The sequence below is a fragment of the Lissotriton vulgaris genome, chromosome 7 (genome assembly GCF_964263255.1).
Source record: "Lissotriton vulgaris chromosome 7, aLisVul1.2, whole genome shotgun sequence".
NCBI lineage: Eukaryota > Metazoa > Chordata > Amphibia > Caudata > Salamandridae > Lissotriton > Lissotriton vulgaris.
In genome coordinates this window covers 1,651,674,386-1,651,699,093 of record NC_141695.1, presented here as the reverse complement: position 1 = coordinate 1,651,699,093, position 24,708 = coordinate 1,651,674,386, and the positions used below count along the sequence as shown (strand labels likewise).

Sequence of the window (24,708 nt, the reverse complement as noted above, 5' to 3'; positions counted from 1 at the left end):
ACTCTTTTTGGAAATATACTACAATATAGTAAATTTTATCAAACTAAATTATTGAAACTTTCCCTAACTTTGACCCAAGCAGAGGAACTGAACATTAACACTTTAACTCCCTTTTGGGTACAAACTTTTTCTACTGCATCTGTTGTTGCTATATACGGGCAAAACTTGGGACTTGATTGACTAGACGAGAGCCTAGACCTTCTACAGAGGGTGCAATGCTGCACCCTTCTACTGCAAGCCATTGCCTTTCAAGTACACTAATAAGTAATTTGGTGCCCGCCTTTCCGAAGTAGGTGATTGTCCTCAAATCATAGGTTTGCTGCACTCAAAAACTGAACATCACCAATACCTCTACTAATTCTAGAGAGATTTAAGCAAAAGCCTCTGTAATTCAGCCGCGGTCCGTGCAGGTAACAGCGGTGGGGCCGGATGAGGGGGTATTTTGAGGGACGATGCCAGGGAAATGTTAATTATTTATTTAATTTTCCCTCAGCATCGTCCCCCAAAATACCCCCTCATCCGGCCCCACCGCTGTTACCTGCATGGACCTGGCAGCCATAATTAGTTCCATTCATCCCCTTACGTAGGCCATTCCACACCCCAACTCATCCCATCCATCCAGGATGGACAGCTTGGTGGGAAACAGGTAGTGGATAGCGGGAGAAGGGAATTATCAGAGAAGAAGAAACACTTCAAATCCTTATGTAGAGAACATAGGCCCGAGCGGCCCTCTCATGAGATTTCACCCTAGAGGAAGAGTGGAAGCTTGTCGATTTATTTTTGATTTTTATACAGTGGTAACTTTTACCCTGGAGAGTGGCAGTGCACTTTCTATTTAACAAACCAAAGCCCAAATGTACTACAGATCTGGTCACAAAAAGTGACCGCAAACTGCCCCGCAGATTTTTGCAACCAGTAACTTATTTTGTGAATCAGCCTATATATTAATAGGTTGGCTTGCAACATAAAGAATTTGAGTGGGTCACAGAATGACCTGCCTAATAAATATTCATTAGGCAGCTCACAAATTGCGACTCACTCAATTGAGTACAAAGAAAGAGAGGGTGGACAGCAAGGGTCAGAAGACCACCATTCATATATATGCATTTAAATACAGATTTTTTTAAAAAGCCCAATTCCTTTAAGGAAACTGAGCAGCTTTTAAAAAAAGTTTTCAACTGTGAAAAACTTCAGTGAGTGCAGGCTGTTGTCTCCTGGACCAGTAGCTACTTGTCATGAATTTGCCACTTTCATTCCCAAATGGAAACAAGTCCAAAGGTGAATTCTTCCACTTTGCAAATCAATTACCACCACAAATTGGGAGTCTGGAACTTTTCAATGGTTTGCGACTGTACCTGAAGTTGCAAACCTGAGATACATCAGGGTATGACTCACAGCACACACTCCTTCAAAATTGCGATTTGCAATTCATTTTTACCAATTTCTTAAGACCCCAAAATGCTTTTAAGTGGTCCTAAACTGTCTGATTTAGCGAATTGGGCGGGTTTGCAACTGTTAAAAGGTTTTGTAGGTCTTGCCCGCATAGCTGCGGTCTCAGAGTGCAATAACTGAGTTCCTGCTACATAGGATAGGGATGGGAGATGCCCGACATTTATATACAATGATTCGAAGGAAAAACTCAAATTACTGCCATGATCCAAAGGCGATGTTCCTTTAAACGTAACTTTGAATCAATGTGATGTTGTTTGCATTCCTAGTAAGCAACAAAGTTCGAAAGGTAGCCAATGTCAAGTAACATCAACGTACCAGAGAGTACAAAAACAGCAACGCGCCATGTACCGTAATGTGCAACGAAAAAATACATATAAAATGTTATCTCAATATCCACCATGAACAACCGCAGCTTTCCTCCCACACTGACGTCAAACTCTCTTAAAAAGGGAGTACTGAAAGAAGACCTCTTCCCTCATTTAATAGGATTGGAAAAACCACTAAAAAATTTAGTGGAAAAATATATATATTTTTAATGCCCTTCCTGCTATTTGTCAACTTTACAAATGGTGAAAGCATTGGGTGAGGCATGACTGGGGCTAGCTGGGCATAAAGTAAGGGTTCAAACCCATTGGTATGTTTGATGGGCTTAATACTTTGAGTCAAACCCTTTGTTGAATCTTGTGGACAAAATTATCAGTCTTGGGGAATTCCATGGACAAAAGACATCCTTTGCCTCTGATTTTGAGCAGGCAGATGAGGGAGTATCCTTAAAAAGCAGCAGATTCCACAGCTATCCACACCATCAGCGGTACATTCACCGTCAAAAGTGCACCTTATGTGGTGGGTTCCTGCCACAGGAAAAGAAACCAATGTTACAGACCTCAGCTTCATCAAGAGTCCAGAGCTGGTGCACACATGATGGTAGAGCAGCTGTCCAACCTACGGTGAGTGGAATATCTGACGGATTTAAATCCAAGAAGGCGAGCCAGGGAAATGGTGGTAACCTTGCAGTTAAAGGTAAGTATACTGTTGGGACGTATCACCTCCCCAGCGTGTTCGTCAAGCTACTATGTGGCTATATGGGCTCTGATAACGAACCCCTTCTTAGGGGTAAATTACCAGCACCCACTTTTGCTGACGGAATGTCAGCCAGAATTCACACTGTATTTATGCTTTTTTCTCAATTAATACATAATGGTGGGCAATTTTAAGCTATACATCCTTTGTGTCAGAGTCTGTAATCATTCAAGCCAAATATGTCATGCAATATTGTACACCATCATCCGTCAGGATGAAAAGTAATCAGTGTGATCATGACCTCACCCCCGTCTCTCATACTACATGAGGCTATAATGGCCCAAAAGGGTCGCCCGGCTAGAACTGCATGTAATTGTGGAAGGGCTGCCCACATGGGTCTAAATCAAGCCAGGAGAAGCGCACAGCATCTTTCTACCAACATGTTTTTGTGGGTTCCCCACCCGGCCGACAAAACCTCCTTCATGGGGAACCCTTCTCTACTGTTGCAGACAACATTGGCTTGGGTGAATTTTCAGCTGCTACTTGACCGCAAGTTGTAAATTTGCCTAGATGGGGAGTGGAAACTCCAACGAGCAAACTCAAAACCAAGGTGTTTGTGGACTACAAATGAATGTTCTCCATCACAGTTCATAGCACACACAAGGCAAAGCCGTGCTCTGCATGGAAACCTTGGGAAAAACCACACTTCGCCGGCTACTGGAAGACCGTGGTGCCCGACATCAGTCAGACACTGACCCAATGTTAATTTTTTGTTCATGGTCAAGCGCTTGGTCACGCTTCACTTTGATATTCATAACCACAGACGCAGCAGCACTCCAACCCTTTCACCCTGCAGGCTTCTTTTAACCGCTGCGGCAAATGGAGGAGACAAAAATATCTTACATTCTTAGCAGTGACGCGCCAGAATTAAAGTTTTATCCACCATCAGTGACTCAGTGATCGACTGCCTCTATCCTTGTACCCCAAAATAACAGTTATGTGATTTACTTGGAAAAATTTTGAGATATAGAGGAATTGTAGGAAAATAAGACGTAAATGGTCAATTCCCAAAATACCGACATTATGTTCGAACTAGGAGCAGAGAACCCTATTTCTGTTTCCTCCCTTCTTGTCTGCAACGATGGCTGAAATGCTGCTAGTAGGTGGAAGAGCACAAGTCACTAACAAGGCCTTCTGGAGACAAGGGATTACTACATTGGAAGGACTGCTTTGTGACTGACTCTATCAAAGACCTACCGGCCTTCTACAAGTACTGGTCAGTCAGGAAGTTTCCCAATTTCCCTGCTGCAGACTATGTGAAGGAAGAGTTCTAGACAAAGATGTAAAGTTTTGGGAAAAACGTACTAAACCAAAAAAATTTAAGATGGATGTTTCAGGTAGGTGAACTTGTTTGTATTTAGCATATTCAGCCATTTTTCAAACATACTGAATCTGTTTTTTAAAAAAAACGTCTGTAAAGCATCCTTTCAATAAACAACTCAAGAGCATTCACTCGTACAGAAATAGTAGATTTTGGATCACCCTTATAAATTATCGGCCCGATTCACAGAACTAATTACGACAAAATCCTAAACTTACTACTTTTGGTATACACAGAAGTTAGGATTTTGCCTTAAGTTTGTCTTAAGACAAACTTAAGACAGACTTAAGACAGACTTAAGTTAGGATTTTGTGTTAAGTCTGTCTTAAGACAAAATCCTAACTTCTGTGAATACCAAAAGTAGTAAGTTTAGGATTTTGACTTAAGTTAGTTTTGTGAATTGGGCCCTTACACCCTAAGTAACTGGAGACACAAAAGCACTACATCCGGGGTAGTACGCTCTTTATAAATACAATTCCATGCTTTTCCATACGAACTACCAATATTCCCGTCTGCCCATTGTGCGAAAGAGGCTTTGTTCAATGTATGTACTAACCTTGTACAAACATTGGAGAGGCACTACCACTACCCTTAACAGTTGTAGATCGTGCTTATTACATTTATGGACGTCACAAGGGCATAAAAACACATTTTTATAACCAATGTAGATGGGACAGCAAAGAGGTTAATGTTCCTGAATTCAGATAAGTATTGTTCTAAATTCATCATGGTTTTGCAACTAGAGAGGTAATTACAGAGATATTTTAAGCACCATTTTCCTTATCTCTGAGATTTACTAAAATCGTGTTCTACCACAATATCACGGTCAAACAGTCAAAATATCTTGTCTGCTTTACTGAATACCACTATTTCAGCCAGGGTAAGTGCATGTTGAAATAAAACAGTAAATATACAATGACCTTGATGATATAGTGAGAGAGGAGAGGGAGGGAGAGGTGTGGCGCAGTGGCCAGAGCGGCTCACTCCGGTGCACGGGGATCATGGTTCAATCCCCATTGCGGGCGGCAGTTCAGCTAAACATCATGTGACTCTGGGCAATAGCTCACTTAATCTCCCCGACGGCCCCCAGCGTCCTAAAACCTTAAGGGGTGATATGTTCGCGCTTTACAAACATGGATTATTATTCAATTATTATTATGGGTGATCTAGTGGATGGAATATTTTTGGAGGACAATATTTTGACAGCGACATAGTGACAAACCAGCACCTTTATTACCTTCTTCCACCTATCCGACTGTACACCGATCGAACAAGGCTGTGTAGTTTTTTCCTCAAGGATCATTGTACGTAAATGCTTTACCGAGCTCTATGAAAACAGGATAGTGATCGCTCTCTTATACATTTCACAATAAGTTATATTTTTAGGCTATTTTTCCTCTGTGCTATTTTTCCAACTTCTACATGTGACATATTTTGTTTCTATTGTACTATTGAATATCGACTCCGAAAATAACATGGCATAAGAATATTGAGACAGAATATCGAGGGACAAAATATCGAAAGGTAAGTGCATATAGGGAAGTTTAGAATTACTATACCTAACACCACAAGTACGTATCTTGAAGACATCTGTACTGCGTGGTAAATATATGAGGATTTAGGTATAAAAAATCTAGACTTACTTGCCTGTCGATATTTTATTTTCAACATTTGACCCTCACAATTTTGTTTCATCAATATTCTGAAGTTGATATTTTTACATATCGCTTTTTAAATCATCATTATGTCACCTTTCGGTCTACTCAGACCAGGGCCGGCTTTGGCTTTGGTGGTGCCCAGTACAACAACCTTTGCTGGCACTACCACGCCCCATGACCTTCTTCTTCCCAGATTTCGCCACTACCACACTCTAATGGTGCCCTTGATCTCTCCTTAGCCACTCTCTCACTTTTATTTCATATCGCTAATCATCTCAGTGTAGGGTGAAAGAGTGCTTTACAGCAAAAACATATTATACAGAGACAATGATTCATACAAGTGTGTAAACCAATGTATAGGAAATGTTACTTAAGTCAATGAAGACTACAAGGTGTAGGAGTCACATGTCATCAGCACTGGTAGGCCTTAGGTGTTAAGAGTGCTTGAACCAGACAAAAGAAGGGACTCATTTAATTCCTTTTCATGCAGCTCAGCATAGTAACCAAATACTACCAAGACATGATGCTGTTGCTCTCTCCTCTAGTGCAGGCATGCTTGCTTTGCCTTGTGCCAATGCACACAGCCTTGCACCATAGTGCAAGGGTGTGTCCGTGATGTCAAGCATAGGTGCTATACTAGATTGGAAATGTTAGGAGAAAATAAATCTTTTCTCCAACCGTATGCCTGCCTTGAGGAGGCAATTTTTTTTAATGCAAATCCTCTTCTATTGAAGTAAGTAGAAAGTGATTATCATCAAAATCCTTGCGTGGGCGTACGGGAACGTGCATGTACCGCCCAAGTACCACCCACGGAATGCTTCCTTGATGCAAAGTAGTGCATAGTGGTACTTTTTGTTCTTTAGGGCGACTTTTGGATGCAATTCAGAATTTGTGCTAGAAAGTAAACTCTAAAACAGCACACCACATCAGGTTTGCTTCACTTTTGTGATGCAAACTCGGTGCAAAGTGTTAGTAAATTTACACCATACGCTCAAGATTTGAAATGTAACACAATGATTAGCGGTGCGCATAAAATATTATCACTGCCCGAAGGAACGCCCTTTAGCAACTTTAGAATAAAGGAAGATTGCGGGAAAAACAGTAGGGTTCTAAACTATGCCTTGCAACTTGCAAGCAGCGCCTTGATGGCAGTTCGTAGCTCAATGTGCTCTATCAGAAGAATTGTAACTTATGAACTCCAAGCAAAAAAGGATCTCTGTAACAAAAGCAGTAATCCTCTGAGCTGTCTGCATAAAATACAACTCTATGTGTTACACGGTGTGCTTTGCAGATGGAATCTTAACCCACTATGTTACTTTTTCATGAGTAAAAACTGTAACTAGGCAACTCACAGATCTCTCTATCAAGTGCATTGACCACCACAGTTATGCCGTTGTTAACCCCTGAAAAATACGGGGCACTTAACCCGTTCGTTGTGCCCGTCGATCAACGGCCGTCGCGAGCACTACCTCGGTAGTGCTGCGCACGTCCGTTGGCTAACGCGGCCCCGCCCACTCAACGGAACGCCCCGCACCGCGGCGGAGTTGCCGCCGCAGTAAACGGGTTAAAGATCTCTGCAGGCTGTTCTTATCTGTCATGCAAAGAATCCCTGCCTCTCTCCTCCCCCGTCCCCTCCCCCCGGGCTTGGCGCCCGGTGCAGCAGCACCAGCCGCATTGCCCTATAGCCGGCACTGCCTCAGATCAACAGTGCTCCAAATCTTCAGGATATCTATGTAAGATTTATTTAAATACAATTATCCTAGTAGACTGGATCTGGCCCTCACTCATCTATTGCGATGGGCACACCCTGACGTAGAACATACCCTTAATCAGGTTTGTCGAATACAGACCTCCTATGGGTGTCCGAAGACCAACCGCAAAGCTCAGTGCCACACAGTGACCTCGGAAATTGATACCAATTAGAAAACTATATAGATTGTCAGGAAAAACAGCGAATTCACTTTTAACTGCACAGTTACGCTAAGGTACAAGTTCAGAGGTCAGAAAACTGTGGGAGGCACGTAAATACGAAATCAAAACATAGGTGGCATCACATCAATTGAAATCATCATGGTTGCTAAAACGAAAAAAAGTCCTAAAAGCATCAAAAGAAAAACATAGGGTGGAACATGGTAACGTGGAAGGGCTATAAGGTGATCCCATAATTTCCAAAACAAGTTGGGGAAGAATAGAAACAAAACAATATGTATCCCCACTCCTCAACAAAATACACAATAAAGGTATTTATTATGAAAAAACAGTGGTGCTTTAATATTACAAATAAAAAACACAGCACAGCCCTATCTGCAGACATACGGACTCCTGTGGTCACCAAGGTATGCTGAATATTCAAAGAGCAGATGAAATAACTCCATCAGTTCAGGTTGATCAAAGGCGCACCTTTAAGTACTCCATTACAAACACAATTTAGTTCAAAACACCTAAAAAGGTGAGAACCAGATAATAGACAACAGAGAATAAATTTGAGAAAAAATATATAACTATGCCTCTTTCGGGTTGCCCACTCTCCTTCCTCAGGCGGTTTTCAGAACAAAATAGCATAATGGACAGGACATATTTATTTTTACATTATATCTGGCCCAGCATATAGGCAAAAAAAATCACGCGCGATGGAAGTGATGCATGACTCTCGACCCAAATACAGTTTAAAAGCTAAACGTTCCCAGTAATGCGCTACATATAACAGAAACAGTTTTAAAAGGTCTGTGTGGACCTCTGCAAATTAATTCTTATGTAAGGTCTGCAAAAACGTGTATTCTTAGCTTAATTCTGCCCCAAGAAATTGATTGAAGTAGCCCCAAAAGGAAAGCATATGTGAAATAGCTCATAAAAAAAACCTCCACTATTCACATGTAAGGACCATCTTCTTCAAGAGGTCGCTTTCACCTCAGCCTGGAAACTGCTGCTCTTAACTGCAAGAGCGCTTCCGCAGGAGGCATTTTTCCAGTTTGATGGCACGAGCGATGACGTCACTGGGCACCAACCATGGTGGATATATTTGTTTACCCCTGGTTTTTGAGGGCCTCAGGTACTATTCCACGCCAATGGAATAGTGAAGTTACTCCAGCTGTAAATTTGAGTCTCCAGGGGTAGTTAGGTAGAGAAGTCAAGGCTTACTCCAGAATATAGCAAAAGGTTTGGAGCTCAGATACAATTTGACGCAGGAATCCCACTCACTTCTGCTTGCGGGATGGAGATTGTCACAATTCTGCAGTGATGGACGCCATTGTGGGCTTGCTGGATAGAGAGAGTTATGTCTCCAAGAGGGCCTCGATTTATCAGCCACTTCTGACTCTATCAGTCATGAGGCGGCTCCCATGCCTTATAAGAGGGCGTGGGTAATGCAGGTTTGTGCTACGAATACAAAGCTTGTGAAAGATCTAGGGCTTGCTGTATCTCCACAGCAGTATCCCCATGGCACTCAATGCCAGATGGGTTATACTTTCTGCCTGAGGGACTGCCATGCAACCATTGGGGAGTGAATCACTCTTTCTTAATCTTCTTCCTCTATTTTTTCTTCTACTCCTAATTGTGGTTTTCTTTTCTCTTGGGTGAGGGTTCCTATTATTAACTCCAATGGGCGATATTTTTGTAAATGATATCTAAGACAACGTTTGCGTCAGGTGATACTTTGACTACAGTATTCTGGTACCAGACCTCTGTGGGCATTTCGCGTACCCCAGTTGCCACCGTTTACTCTCTAGACTTTACCCTTGCCACCAGTGGCGTAACGAACCTTGAGGGGGCCCCCCTGCAGGGTACGTGAAGGGGCCCTCTCTCTCGAGCTCCCCAGCAGAAGTGCGGTGCTGACAGGGCCCCCTGGAGGGTGAGGGCCCCCCGCGCCGCGGGGGCTGCAGGGCACTGTGTTACGCCCCTGCTTGCCACCGAGCTTGAAAGCATGTGGGCTAAATTTGCCCAGATCTCTCTTTATCCTTGAGTTCCTTAACCATGGGGCCCACCCAACGTATCCTATCTGCAAGCAGCACTTCACTGAATACCCACAGGCTGTTATTATTCTGTTCATGCAGCCAATGAATGAGTTTATTCATAAACTGCTCTGTGGTTTCCAAATTATAATCTAAGATCTGCGGCCCTTTACCAGAACCAATACATATGGACAAGCTCCTGGAGGTAAATGACAGACCGAAGAGGATATAGTGTTAACCGCACAATCTCCTGTATGGGTTAAAGAGGTAGTGCTCGAACCAGGCCCATGTGGTTTACCTGGTAATACAGCGGGCTGTGAAGATATCAGCTCTGGGGCTTGATGAAACCTTGCTATTGACCTGGAAACATCAGGACCCACAGGGCAGGGTTCTCTGCCCATAGATGCCTTATCAGGGATGGGAACGGGAAGTGGGGAGTGAGGAGTCGATTGGTTGGACTCTCTTTAGGTCAGAGTGGCCTCCTTTGCACCAACCGAACAATGATTTTGCATACCTGCCAACTTGAAGAACTATCTCAACGTGTGAGGAGGTGGCGGGGCCTCGTGCCCAGAAGAATCTATAAGGCACTTTTGAACCCCACCCCAAGCCCCCTCCTTCCAAAAAGAAGAAAGCTTGCTGAGGGTGGTGTTGATGTCCTGGGGTATTTTCACACCCCTTAATGGACGTGGGCATTTCAAAGCCTCGTTTTCCTTCCACAGGAGGCCGTGTGATGGGAGCCGATAATATGTGTCACACTGTGTGAGTTGGCAGGTACCAGTTTGCCAGCTTTCCTTCAAATAAGACCAAATTTTATCCAGTCTTCTTAAGGCAATTATCCAGAGTAACCTTAAATTGTTCATTGAGTTGGTTTACAATGTCTAACTTAAGGGTTTCCTGGTCAAACCCATACCTGGACGAAGAAAGGGCATTAGTCAAGGAACCAAATGGTGTAGCATTCAAACCTCTAGGTCTCTTGTTTCCTATTAGCATTTAGGCGCCTCGGTTACCTTGGACACAAGAGTGCAATCACAAGGGTCCAGTAAGGCGGCAGTCCCTTGGCCAGGGACACCGAGTTCCCCATCAACAGAGTCAGTTACCACATTCACAACAGGGCTATCAGAACTTAGCAGACTTGGTGTTCCTATACATGGGGCCGACATGAAGCCAGAAAGAGAAAGCCGCCATCTCCTTTCCAATGACCCGACATCTTGTACAAAGAAGCCTTCCAGGGACCTACTTCTTGAGATGCTGCCTGTGCTTACCTTACTAGCTGCCAATTTCCACTTTCCCATAGTAGCTGCATAGTACTCTACCAGCACTCAAACAGCACAAAGATAAAATACCAAAAGGGTAGAACGGTACCCCAAATCAGAAAGGACAACTAGGACAAAGTTGCAAGGTAGATGAAAGAGGGGTGATCCGGTCTGGGCGCCTACAGGCGATGACGGGTGCATTGCACGGGCGCAGCCAAGGGTAACCAGATTTTGAGAAGCAAAAACCAGGACAGGCAAGACATAAAAGTAGGACTTAGGCCTTTAGTCTTACTTCTGTACCTGGCCAGTCCCGGTTTGCCCCTCCGTAGGGCGCACTGCAAGCTGGGACTTGTAGTTCCCAGAAGTCACTCCTCAACAGCAACGCGTCCCCTAGCTAACTCTTCTTCACCTTGGAGGCATGTGGTGTTTGGGAGATAAGCTGTGAAACCAGTGAAGGTACAAGGCTTGTATTCACACTGTTTTCACAGCTCATTTCCCAAACTTCACATGTCCTGCCAGCCTCCTCACTCACCCTGACAGTGCAGTAGCTGGACTAAAGTGCATGTGTTTCCAATATAAGATGGTGTTGCTTTGTTTCTTTAAAAATACCCTCACTCATATCTCAGTCACAAAAGCATCCTCATCTCAAAAACCCATACATAGCATAACAGCATCTCTGGTGTCTGTCCACCTGTAATTCTGCCCTATAACTTTTTTACCCTAAAACCCTGTGAATATGTTTAACTTAGCCAGTGATGTTAAAAGACAGTAACTTAATATAAAGCGTTTATTTCATGTGATTACATCAGACACGTTTTAGGGAGACAAACTGGGAAGACGAACAGTTCTTTTTGAGTTTTTGCATTCCAGATGCACCAGTGCCAAGCCACACAGGGTGCTGGCCTGTAAATAATTCTCCTGGCCTCCCCTGAGTCCAGATGTCCTAAATCTGGTACAAACAACATCTTTTCATCTAATTCTCTCTCTCTGTCATATCCAACACAGGATAAAATGTGTAAGCATCCAGGATACTCACGCTTTCGTTGTGATAAAATAAGCATTGGTAAATTTCAAGTCTATGAATATGTATTCGACATATGGAATCATCTTTACCTGTAGGTCCTTCAATGTAAATTACTCCATTACTATTGGCTCACGTCCAAAATATAAGATTTATATAGAAGGCCTGACCCGCGTGACTGAGGTCGCCCTGTATGTGCCCTGCACATGCCTAAAAGGTGTTCCATAAAAGGAAGTGATCTATAAGATTTCGCAAGGGTTTCCTGCACTGTAATGGCTGCCAGCCACTCTCCTTCGCGCCAAGACTGTGCTTATCTAACAAATCTAAGGCTCGACCAGGAAGAACAGCTGTTGAACCTGCTTTTGTTTCTTACTCTTGCAGCCTCCTGCACACATTCATAGATAAAGGGATGTTGACCATAAGTCCAAATATGTCTAGAAATTGGCAATAACTCTGTACTCTCAACCTAGAAAGTAACACAATTATAGATATATTTTTTACCCTTAAATCATAGATCAAAATATATTCAGCATTCATTCATTGATGACAATCATGAATTCACAAATGAAGAGATAGTAAGAACCAACCCATTGGTGAGCAGGTTATCAATAAACCGATAGATATTCATGATAAATGTATAGATACTAAGATACTGATCAATCATTTAAACATAGATCTGTTGATGGTGGATTCATGACCAAAGCTGCTAATGTCAGAATAAAAGACACAGATGACAAATTGCCAAATAACTAGAAATGGACAAAGAATTCAGAGTCATTGATGATACATTCATTTAAGTAGATATTAAATATAAATCCATAACGAGTGTTGATAAATTAACAGCTAACTGACAAATCTTGTAAATAGGCATTTATGATAAATTCAACTGCAGAGAGACTGGTGACAAATGTATAACTTAACAAAAGATTGATACATAAATACATGCATCGAAGCACACAAACATTGACAACATATTCATGACGAAAGCTTTTGACACTAAACTACTTGATCAATCCACAGGTACACACAAGCGAAAAATTGACACATATTGATTATAAAAATCGACAAGTATTTGTTACATATGTAGAGTTTCACACTATATCTAAGAGATGCACCTATTCTTTTAGATATACTCATAAATACACTGATTTAACAGATAAAGCCCCCCCAGGGATCTATAGTTTATCCATGCCCCTCCCTGTTGCTGCCCATCTATCAAATTCCACCCTTCCTCTTTCACTATTACTCCCCTCTGCTGTCTGGTTTCTCCATGAAAGCTCCTTTGTCACACACCTGCCATGACTCGTCCACTAAAGGTCCACTGCCACACATTTTCACAACTCATACAGTGCAGCACTCACTTCTGGCATCTTAAACCCAGCCTCAGAAGCACCACTGCAGACCTGCCAACTCACACAGTGCCACCATGTGTCACACAATTTTGGCTCCTTTCACAGGTCACCCAGTGTTAACCCGAAATCACATGGTGGCAGTCACGGTGATATGGAAATCCATACATATGGGGGATCTCCAGCTCGTCTTTTGCGGCAGTAAGCAGACGATGTTCATTTACGCCACGGTGCAGGCGTTCTATTAGGTGGTCGGGGCTGCGTTGGTCGTTGGCCGACGGCAGCACTAGCGAGGTAGTGCTGCCAATGGCCGACGGCAGCACGCAAGGGGTTAAGAGGTGTGAAAACGACCCCGGACATCGGTGACCGTCTCAGCGACCCTGTGTTTTTGTTTTTTTGGGGTGGAGTGGTGGGCTTGTTGGAGAGCAGAGTGCCTCTTAGGTAGCTTTCCACTCAAGGCCCCGCCCCCCTAAAAAGCCCCACCCCTCCTCACACAGTGACATTTGTTTACAGGTTGGCAGGTCTGCTCCTGGGCCTTAGAACCTTGTGTGGTCTGGCACAGAGATATAACCTCTCACCACCAGATGAACCAATAGGAGGCAACATGCCTAACTGCCAAAGGTGACACACCTGTTTGTTTGGACTCACACTTTTTTCTTTTAACAAACCAGACCCACTGTTTCGGCGTCTTATTTAATAACTACTTTTAATAGCAACCCAAAGTTAACACTCACACCATTCAAAGCAGCTTCTACCTGTATCTTTCCTCAAAAGACATTTAAACGCTTAACCGCGACGCAAATTCCGCTGCGGTGTGGCGGTTTAATTAAGTGGCTGGGGCCGCGTAGGCCAACGGACGTACGCAGTACCACAGAGGTAGTGATTGCGGCGGCCGTTGGCCAACAGAAGCAGCAAAGGGGCTAAATGTAGTGTATTTTGTAAAGCGCACAGCTGCCCCAACGGGGCGTCCCGGCGCTGTATAACACTGTGGAACCCTTCCTGGCTCTCCCTGTGAGATGCCCCTCCTGGGCACCCCCAAGGTGAAGCCAGGCATCGCAGTGTTGTAGGGGCCGTTGTGGAGATTAAGCAAGTTATTGCCCAGAGTTGCAGCGTGGGACCCATGATTAGAGTAGGCGCCGAGGCGAGAATTATCGAGTCCGCGGACATTGAGCCCAAGACCCTGCCGCGTCGGGATTGAACCCTGGTCCCGGGCCTGATCTCTGCTTCAGAGTCTGCCGCTCTAACCAGTGAGCCACACTTCTCCACTAAACAGGGGCTGAAGCCTGTATGCCTCCTGGCAGGACAGTAAGTAAAACAACCATTCATCCTAGCCAAATCTACTCCGCTGTCAACCACCCACAGCGCTCACTGAAATCAGCACTCCAGGCAGTAATCCACAGCACTCATTCAAAGCATCACTGATGCCAATCACCCATGAAGTCATATAAAACTGCACTGAAGCAGATAACAATGGTGCTTCTCCGAAGGAGTGATGATGTCAACAGCAGTCCTCTAAAGTGGAACTGATGCCAACAATTCACAGCCCACATGCCACCAAAACAGAGCACTAGTCTGAAACTGCACTGATGTCGATAACTCACAGCAACAATTCACAGCAAAGCGGATGCCATTCACACCATTCATCCAAAACAGTAGCATTGCCAGTAAATAGTACTGCTCACCCATAGTCATAACCTTTATTCGATTTTAGAAATAAAATCATTAAAGACAAGTCCGTTAAAAAGAGCAAAAATTGACATCCACAAATTCACACTTTCTTTAAAACCCCCGAAAGATAACATACAAGAAAGAAACAAACTGTGGGTGAGTTTAAAAACTGTAAATGCAGTAAGCCGGTCTGACTTGAGTGAAATTCACTGATTTAAAAATTGGTCGCAAAAACTTATATCGTACATTATTATGTTTTGTACACATCATAACAATATGCAATGTGTCACTGACCAAGACATTGTCACAGTCACATAGGGGCAATTCTGAATCCTTAAAACAGTCATGATTAAAAAAAACTAAACACAGAAATAAATTCATCCTAAAATAAGTCAATAAGTGTCGCTGATGACGTGTCATATTCCAAGTCAAATAGGGTTGTAAATTACTAACAGTTTTCACTAAGATTGCATGTCGGCCTGAGAGTTTCAATATTGCAGAGTCCTCCCAGTCTGCTGCATTCTTGCCCATAAATGCCGCAGCCACCCGTTTGTGGTCAGAACTAACTATGTTGCTGGGATTAGCATATATATCGGGCCTCCCTAAAGACATCATATTATGGGAGATCTAAGCCATCCACGAGATCAGAAAGGGCTTGTCCAATTATAAACAATCCTGAAATTGTAATCTATTAAAACCAAGTTCCTCCCTTGTCCAAATTCATAGCCACGGTTTTAAGGGGCAAAGTCGGATCTGGTCGATAATGTAACCTAAGCCCAGTTCTTCTTGGATGAATGTATAGGGTACACATTGTGGAACTCCCAGGAGTCCCTTTAAAATGTTATTTTCTGCTACTTGAATCTGGGCGACTGGGCCATATCCCCACAGTCCACTGACATAACTCGCCAGTGGGACGCACTTAGCCCTGAAAATGCGCTCATCCAACATAGCACTGTTGTTGATCATCACAGCAGTCATCCATGGCAATATGGATGCCAATAACTTAAACAGCACTCATCCAAAGCAAAAGTGATGCCAATAATCAAAGCACTCATCCAAAGCGACACTGATGCCAATAATCACAGCAGTAACCACAGCACTCATCCAAAGCAAAAGTGATGCCAATAATCACAGCACTCATCCAAAGCAACACTGATGCCAATATTCACAGCACTCATCCAAAGCAACACTGATGCCAATATTCACAGCACTCATCCAAAGCAAAAGTGATGCCAATAATCACAGCACTAATCCAAAGCAAAAGTGATGCCAATAATCAAAGCACTCATCCAAAGCAACACTGATGCCAATATTCACAGCACTCATCCAAAGCAAAAGTGATGCCAATAATCACAGCATTATTCCAAAGCAAAAGTGATACCAATAATCAAAGCACTCATCCAAAGCAACACTGATGCCAATATTCACAGCACTCATCCAAAGCAAAAGTGATGCCAATAATCACAGCATTATTCCAAAGCAAAAGTGATACCAATAATCAAAGCACTCATCCAAAGCAACACTGATGCCAATATTCACAGCACTCATCCAAAGCAAAAGTGATGCCAATAATCACAGCATTATTCCAAAGCAAAAGTGATACCAATAATCAAAGCACTCATCCAAAGCAACACTGATGCCAATATTCACAGCACTCATCCAAAGCAAAAGTGATACCAATAATCAAAGCACTCATCCAAAGCAACACTGATGCCAATATTCACAGCACTCATCCAAAGCGACACTGATGCCAATAATCACAGCATTATTCCAAAGCAACACTGATGCCAATAATCACAGCACTAACCACAGCACTCATCCAAAGCAAAAGTGATGCCAATAATCAAAGCACTTATCCAAAGCGACACTGATGCCAATAATCACAGCACTAACCACAGCACTCATCCAAAGCAAAAGTGATGCCAATAATCAAAGCACTAATCCAAAGCGACACTGATACCTGAATCACAACACTCAAGTCAAGTCAAGTCAAGTTAGAATTTATATAGCGCACTACATACCCAGAGGGTCTCAAGACGCTTGAGGAAGGGGGGGAGGTTTACTTATCGAATATCCAGGTTTTGAGCTGTTTTCTGAAGGCTAGGTGGTTTTGAGTAAGGCGGAGGTGGATGGGAAGGGAATTCCAGGTTTTGGCCGCTAAGTAGGAGAAGGATGTTCCCCCCATGGTGGCTTTGTGGATGCGCGGAACAGCGGCGAGGGCTTGGTTGGACGAATGCAGCTGGCGGGTGAGGGTGTAAAAGGAAAGGCGCATGTTGAGACAATCAGGTCCAAGTTCGTATAGGGCTTTGTGTGCGTGGGTGAGGAGACGGAACGTTATCCTCTTGTTGACGGGCAGCCAGTGAAGGTCTTTCAGGTGAACGGAAATGTGGTCTGTGCGGGGGATGTCTAGTATGAGTCTGGCTGAAGCATTTTGGATGCGTTGGAGTTTTTTCTGCAGTTTTGCGGTGGTACCGGCGTAAAGGGTGTTTCCGTAGTCCAGACGACTTGTAACCAGTGCGTGGGTGACCGTTTTTCTTGTTTCGGTGGGGATCCAGCAAAATGTTTTTTTGAGCATGCGTAGGATGTTGAAGCATGATGATGAGACGGCGTTGACTTGTCTGGTCATCGAGAGTGAGGAGTCCAGGATGATGCCCAGGTTCCGTGCGTGGTCCGTCGGTATGGGGGCTTTTTCTAGGGCCGTTGGCCACCAAGAGTCGTCCCAGGCGGAAGGGGATGCACCTAAGATGAGGACTTCCGTTTTGTCCGAGTTCAGTTTCAGACGGCTGTGCTTCATCCACTCGGCTACTTCTTTAATCCCTTCATGTAGGTTGGTTTTGGTGGTGATTGGGTCTTTGGTGAGTGAGAGGATCAGCTGAGTGTCATCAGCGTAGGAGATGATGTTGAGGTTGTGTTGACGTGCGATGGTTGCGAGGGGGCTCATGTAGACGTTGAAGAGGGTGGGGCTGAGTGATGATCCTTGCGGGACGCCGCAGATGACTTCGGTGGCCTCTGACTTAAAAGGGGGAAGGCGGACTCTCTGAGTTCTTCCAGCGAGGAACGAGATGATCCAGTCCAATGCTTTTCCTTGAATTCCGATGTTTCTGAGGCGTTGTATCAGGGTGCTATGGCAGACTGTGTCGAAGGCTGCAGAGAGGTCAAGGAGGATGAGGGCGACTGTGTCTCCGTTGTCCAGTAGTGTTCGAATGTCGTCTGTTGCTGCGATGAGGGCGGTCTCGGTGCTGTGTTTGGCTCGGAAGCCAGACTGTGAGGAGTCGAGTGATTTGTTGGTTTCGAGGAAGGCGGCGAGCTGATTGTTGATGGCTTTCTCAATGACTTTGGCAGGGAATGGGAGGAGCGAGATGGGGCGGTAGTTTTTGAGTTCGGTGGGGTCAGCTGTGGGTTTCTTCAGAAGGGCGCTGAGTTCGGCGTGTTTCCAGCTTTCTGGGAATGTGCCGGAGTTGAGGGAGCAGTTGATGACGTCTCGGAGATGGGGTGCGATAATGGAGTCTGCTTTGTTGAAGATGTGATGGGGGCATGGGTCTGAAGGGGATCCTGAGTGGATGGAGTTCATCAGGCAAATGGTGTCTTCTGTGGTGATTGGGTTCCAGTCGAAAAGGTTGTTCGGAGGAGGTACAGGTTCGGAGGTGAGTGGGGTGGACTGGTTTACGGGTTGGTTGTCAAAGCTGTTATGAATGTCGGCGATTTTGTCATGGAAGAATGAGGCGAGGGAGTCGCAGAGGACTTGAGAGGGGGTGATGTCGTTTGAGCTGGCGGTGGGGTTGGTGAATTCTTTGATGATGTTGAAAAGTTCCTTGCTGTTGTGGGCGTTGTTGTCTAGTCGGTCTTTGAGTGCTGATTTCTTGGCTGTCCGGATTAGTTGATGGTGTTTGCGGGTGGCGTTTTTGAAGGCGGCTTGGGTGATAGTGTTTGGGTCTTTTTTCCAAGTTTTCTCAAGGGAACGACAGAGCTTCTTGCTCCAAAGCAACACTGAGGCCAATAATCACAGCATTGTTCCAAAGCAACACTGATGCCAATAATCACAGCACTAACCTCAGCACTCATCCAAAGCAACAGTGATACCAATAATCAAAGCACTCATCCAAAGCGACACTGATGCCTGAATCACAACACTCATCCAAAGCAACACTGAGGCCAATAATCACAGCACTAACCACAGCACTCATCCAAAGCAAAAGTGATGCCGATAATCAAAGCACTCATCCAAAGCGACACTGATGCCAGTATCACAGCATTAATCAAAAGCAACACTGATGACAATAATCACAGCACTAACCACAGCACTCATCCAAAGCGACACTGATAACAATAATCACAGCACTCATTCAAAGCGACACTGATGCCAATAACCACAGCACTAATTACTGCACTCATCCAAAGCAAAAGTGATGCCAATGACAGCACTCATTCAAAGCGACACTGATGCCTGAATCACAACACTCATCCAAAGCAACACTAAAGCCAGAATCCCAGCATTGATCCATAGCAACACGAATGCCAATAATCACAGCACTAACCACAGCACTCATCCAAAGCGACACTGATGCCAGAATGACAGCATTCGTCCAAAGCAATACTTATACCAATAATCACAGCACTCATCCAAAGCAACGCTGATGGTAGTAATCACAGCACTAACCACAGCACTCATCCAAAGCAAAAAATGATGCCAATAATCAGAACACTCATTCAAAGCAACACTGATGCCAATAATCACAGCACTAAATACAGCAGTCAGCCATAGCAACACTGATGCCAATAATCACAGCACTCATCCAAAGCAACAATGATACCAGCAACATGGATGCCAATAATCACATCACTCATCCAAAGCAATACTGATGCCAATAACCACAGCACTCATCCAAAGCAACAACGAGGCCAATAATCACAACACTCATCCATAGAGACACTGATGCCAATAATCACAGCATTAATCCAAAGCAACACTGATACCAGAAATCACAGCACTTATCCAAAGCAATAGTGATGCCAATAATAACAGCCCTAATCAAAAGCAAAAATGATGCCAATAATCACAGCACTCATCCAAATCAAAACTGATGCCAATAACTACAGCACTCATCCAAAGCAATACTGATGCCAATAATCACAGCATCCAAAGCAACACTTATCTCAGTAATCACAGCATTACTTAATACATTCATCCAAAGCAACACTGATGCCAATAACAACAGCAATTATCCAAAGCAACACTGATGCCAATAACAACAGCACTAACCACACCACTTATCCAAAGCAACAATGATGACCAAATCACAGCATTAACCACAGCACTCATCCAAAGGACACTGAGGCCAATAATCACAGCCCTCATCAAAAGCAACAATTATGCCAATAATCACAGCCCTAACCACAGCACTCATCCAAAGCAACACTGATGCCAATAACAACAGCAATTATCCAAAGCAACACTGATGCCAATACTCACAGCCCTAACCACAGCACTCATCCAAAGGACACTGAGGCCAATAATCACAGCACTCATCCAAAGCGACACCGATGCCAATAACCACCGCACTAATTACTGCACTCATCCAAAGCAACACTGATGTCAATAACCACAGCACTCATCCAAAGCACAGCACTGAAACCAGTAATTGGCACAATTGCTGCCCTTGAGGGCAGCCTAATGCTGTGGATATTTCCCTAGATATGCTCTGAGCCATCACTTTACGCTTCCAACCCCGGAGCTGGCCGCCTTTCTTTTCTGAAGCAGTGCTCGAGTGCTAGCCTTGCCTAAAGTATGCAGACTATGCATTTGCCTGATTCTAGTGTCCAGCACAACTCCTTAACCTGGCGCTAACTCCAAATACAAGGAATTATTTTTTTTACAGTCTGGCATCCTGAAAACTGCAAGCTATCTCAAAAAAGCATCCTCTATATTTCAAAAAAGCGGTATGAAAACTGACTTTTATTTAAGCCATATAATTGTCACCTATTCTTTTTTTTTCTTTCAAATGGTCCCCCCTTCCATCTTTTGCATGCTTCCTCTCCCTGATCACAATCTTCTCCAAGTCACATGCAAGTTTGCATTAATCTCTATTTTTCATTTTTTATTGATAGATTGATTTATTTATTTATCAAGTTTTTTACAGCGCGAACTAGACCCAAAGGTATCAGAGCGCTCTACAGAGACATCCAAGAGTTTTATAGAGCGCTTTACAATTATCGTGACGATGACAGATGTATTTCAGCAAACTACCCACAATTCTTTAGAAAGAAGACAACCTCCCCTTCTTTGAAAGTTACACCTCTGTAACCTCACGATCCCTAATCTGCTCTGCCCAGCTCACACGCCCACCAACCCTCAGCATGAGCGCACATACCTCTTTCACTAAAGATCGCACCCAACTCCTAACAATCTAATCTACCACAAAAAGACTGGAGTGAATGCACTGAATGGCTTTTGCTTGAGCCCACAAACCAACAATACCCAATAACGCTGAACTGACAGCTACTCTTGGGTTCTGGAGCAGCGTGCTGCCAGGCGTAAAGCTCTTCGAGGCCTTGTCAGGGGCAGTAAGCGCTAATTAAATGCAAATACAACACAATACAAACTGCACTCATGCCAAGAATCCACAACACTCATCCAAAGGTGAAGCTGCAGTAATGTCAATAAGCCACATCTCTCATTCAGATTAACCCTGTGTTGTAAGGTGGCAATGCGGATGGACCAGGGTGACATCCGGTAGAATGTTGTGACATCAGACGCTCCCTGTGTACTTGGTTTCCCATGACAACAAAGGAGGCGGTCTTCTGCTGCCTGACTATGTAGAGCTCTTCTGTATGTGGTGTCTGTCACAATTAAAGATATCCTACAAAATACAGATGACCCCGAGAACTTTATGATAACATTCTGGAGCCTTAAGCAGCAGCAACAGCCTGTAAACTCATTTCTATCAGCACCCCAAAGGCACTGCTCCATAAATATAAATGCAAATCTTTTTCCCTCTCCTATCCCTCCGCTATCCTTTTCAATCCAAGTAACTGACTAACATGCCCACCACTCACATTACTTTCATATTTCACTATACTAATTCACCACTAATGCTTTATGGGTTTTGGAGTAGCGTGCTACTCGCCGAAACAAGCGCTTCAACAGCCTATCAGGGGTAACAAGCGCTATATAAATGCAAACCTTTTTCCCTCTTCTATCCCTGCGCTATCCTTTTCAATCCAAGTAACTGACTAACCTATCCACCACTCACATTACTTTCATATTTCACTATACTAATTCACCACTAATGCTTTATGGGTTTTGGAGTAGCGTGCTACTCGCTGAAACAAGCGCTTCAACACAGGGGTAACAAGCACTATTTAAATGCAAATCTTTTTCCCTCTTCTATCCCTCCGCTATCCTTTTCAATCCAAATAACTGACTAACCTATCCACCACTCAAATTACTTTCATATTTCACTATATTAATTCACCACTAATGCTTTATGGGTTCCAGAGTAGCATACTACTTGCCAAAAATAGCGCTTCAACACCCTATCAGGGGTAACAAGCACCATATAAATCCAAACCTATTTCCCTCTTCTATTCCTCCACTATCCTTTTCAATCCAAATAACTGACTAACCTATCCACCACTCAAATTACTTTCATATTTCACTATATTAATTTACTACTAATCCTTTATGGGTTTCGGAGTAGCGTGCTACTCGCCGAAACAAGCGCTTCAACACCCTATCAGGGGTAACAAGCACTATATAAATGCAAACCTTTTCCCCTCTTCTATCCCTCCGCTATCCTTTTCAATCCAAATAACTGACTAATATCCACCACTCAAATTACTTTCATATTTCACTATACTAATTCAACACCAATCCTTTAGGGGTTCCGGAGTAGCGTACTACTCGCCAAAAATAGCACTTCAACACCCTATCAGGGGTAACAAGCGCTATATAAATGCAAACCTTTTCCCCTCTTCTATCCCGCCGCTATCCTTCTCAATTCAAATAACTGACTAATATCCACCACTCAAATTACTTTCATATTTCACTATACTAATTCAACACCAATCCTTTATGGGTTCCGGAGTAGCGTACTACTTGCTGAAAATAGCGCTTCAGCACACTATCAGGGGTAACAAGCGCTATATAAATCCAAACCTTTTGCCTCTTCTATCCCCCCGCTATCCTTCTCAATCCAAATAACTGACAAATATCCAGCACTCAAATTACTTTCATATTTCACTATACTAATTCAACACCAATCCTTTATGGGTTCCGCAGTAGCGTGCTACTCGCCGAAACAAGCGCTTCAACACCCAATCAGGGGTAACAAGCACTATATAAATGCAAACCTTTTCCCCTCTTCTTTCCCTCCGCTATCCTTCTGAATCTAAATAACTGACTAACCCACCCACCACCCAAATTACTTTCATATTTCACTATACTAATTCAACACTAATCCTTTATGGGTCCCGGAGTAGCGTGCTACTCGCCCAAAAAGCGCTTCGACGCCTCATCAGGGGTAGTAAGCGCTATATAAATACAATTACAATCCAATAAATCTGTCAGCAGGTTCTACAACGTATCCAGAATCAGTAGTGCCACCAGACACTGCCTTTCTTGCAGCAACACGTCAAAAGCAAAAGTGCAGCTATGCGTGAGTGCCAAACAGCCGGTGCCAGGGGCCCACACTCAATAACAAGCCACTCACAGGACAGCAACGCAAGGCAGAGTACACAGCCCAACTGCAGCATCCCTGATGTTAGTAAACGGGACATGTGTCAGCTCTTAATCCCTCGATTACCAGCAGCCCGAAGACTGTCATCTCCATAACTCCCTGAAACCAGAGCAGCGACGACTCGCCCAAAAGATGAACTCAGACCAGGTTCGCCTAAGATCACACCGTGCGCCTGCAGCTAGCGCTGAAACTTTCACCAGCACCCGGAGGTCTCCCTAGCAGCTAGCTCATCGAAAACTGGACTGCTGCCCGCGCATTCCTCATGGAGCTGCGCCCGACTGTCAGCAAACACCACCAGTAGACTCACCCAGCAGCAGGAGCCTGTGTGTCTGCTTGTACTCCCTCTTCTCCGCCTTCAGGCTCTTGTCGATGCTCCGGCTCCGCTTCCTATTGGCTTTAATGCAGGCTTTGATGAGCTGGGGGTCCGTGTATTCCGGGGAGCCCGGCCCCAGGGGGATCCCATCCTCGGGGGACCCCGGAGGCCTCAGGGGGTAGGTGATGGAGGGCTGGTGGGGTCCGATCAGCCGGGTCCGCAGGCTGTGACACATCCCCATGCTGGTCCCGGAGGCAGAGTCAACTTCAGCAGCAGCAGACTGACATGTCCTGAGTGTGGGGGGTGTCAGGGGCTGCTATGAGGGTGTCGGCAGCGGGCACGGGGGTGGTGGGGGTGACGACAGGCTCCGTGTCAAGGGCTCCACTCCGGCTCACTCCGACTCCCCCCTCTCTTCAGGGAAATTTGTTTTAGGAGCAACAGGGAAAGATACACTTCAGCCGTCACGTGACCAGGGCAGGACAACCAGGATTTACCGTAATGTGTGGAATTACAGGGCCCGCCTGAAGCGACAGCCGAGTGAGTGAGTGCAGGAAGAGGACAGGGGGGCCGATGCTCCCTCCCGGGGTGCGGGTGGAGAGTCCAGGGGGTGCAACTGGTGGATGCAACTGCTGCAAGGGTCCTGGGACTGCGCTCACGGCTGCCACAGAGGTGGGTGCCAATGGAGGGGGGGTGTTGCATGGGTCCTGCTGGCGCCACCTTTCCAAAGCTATTTCAAGGACTTCTAGAATAAAGGTGACCATTTTATGGTGAAAGTCTGAAAGCGCCATTAGGTTGAGTGGGGCAGCTGCGTGAAATAATATTAAACTTAGGACGAAACATGTTTATGTAAATACAGGTTACACGTTGAATGAGCACATCCTAAAATTGTGGAAAATAGCTGAAATGCAACA

General features: G+C 44.5%; 1 protein-coding gene across 2 annotated transcripts in view; it reads right to left on the bottom strand.

The window, feature by feature from the left end:
• GNAS (GNAS complex locus) overlaps positions 1-24,246 on the bottom strand; it is a 941,300-nt gene extending 917,054 nt beyond the window's left edge. Inside the window, exon 1 of one of the 2 annotated variants that reach the window (XM_086932636.1) lies at positions 23,792-24,246. In XM_086932636.1, coding sequence (XP_086788762.1) covers positions 23,792-24,038 — 247 coding nt within the window. In that variant the 5' untranslated portion in view covers positions 24,039-24,246. The remainder of the gene's footprint in view (positions 1-23,791) is intronic. The other variant, XM_086932635.1, reaches the window with a different exon arrangement.
• Between the last annotated feature and the right edge of the window lie 462 nt (positions 24,247-24,708).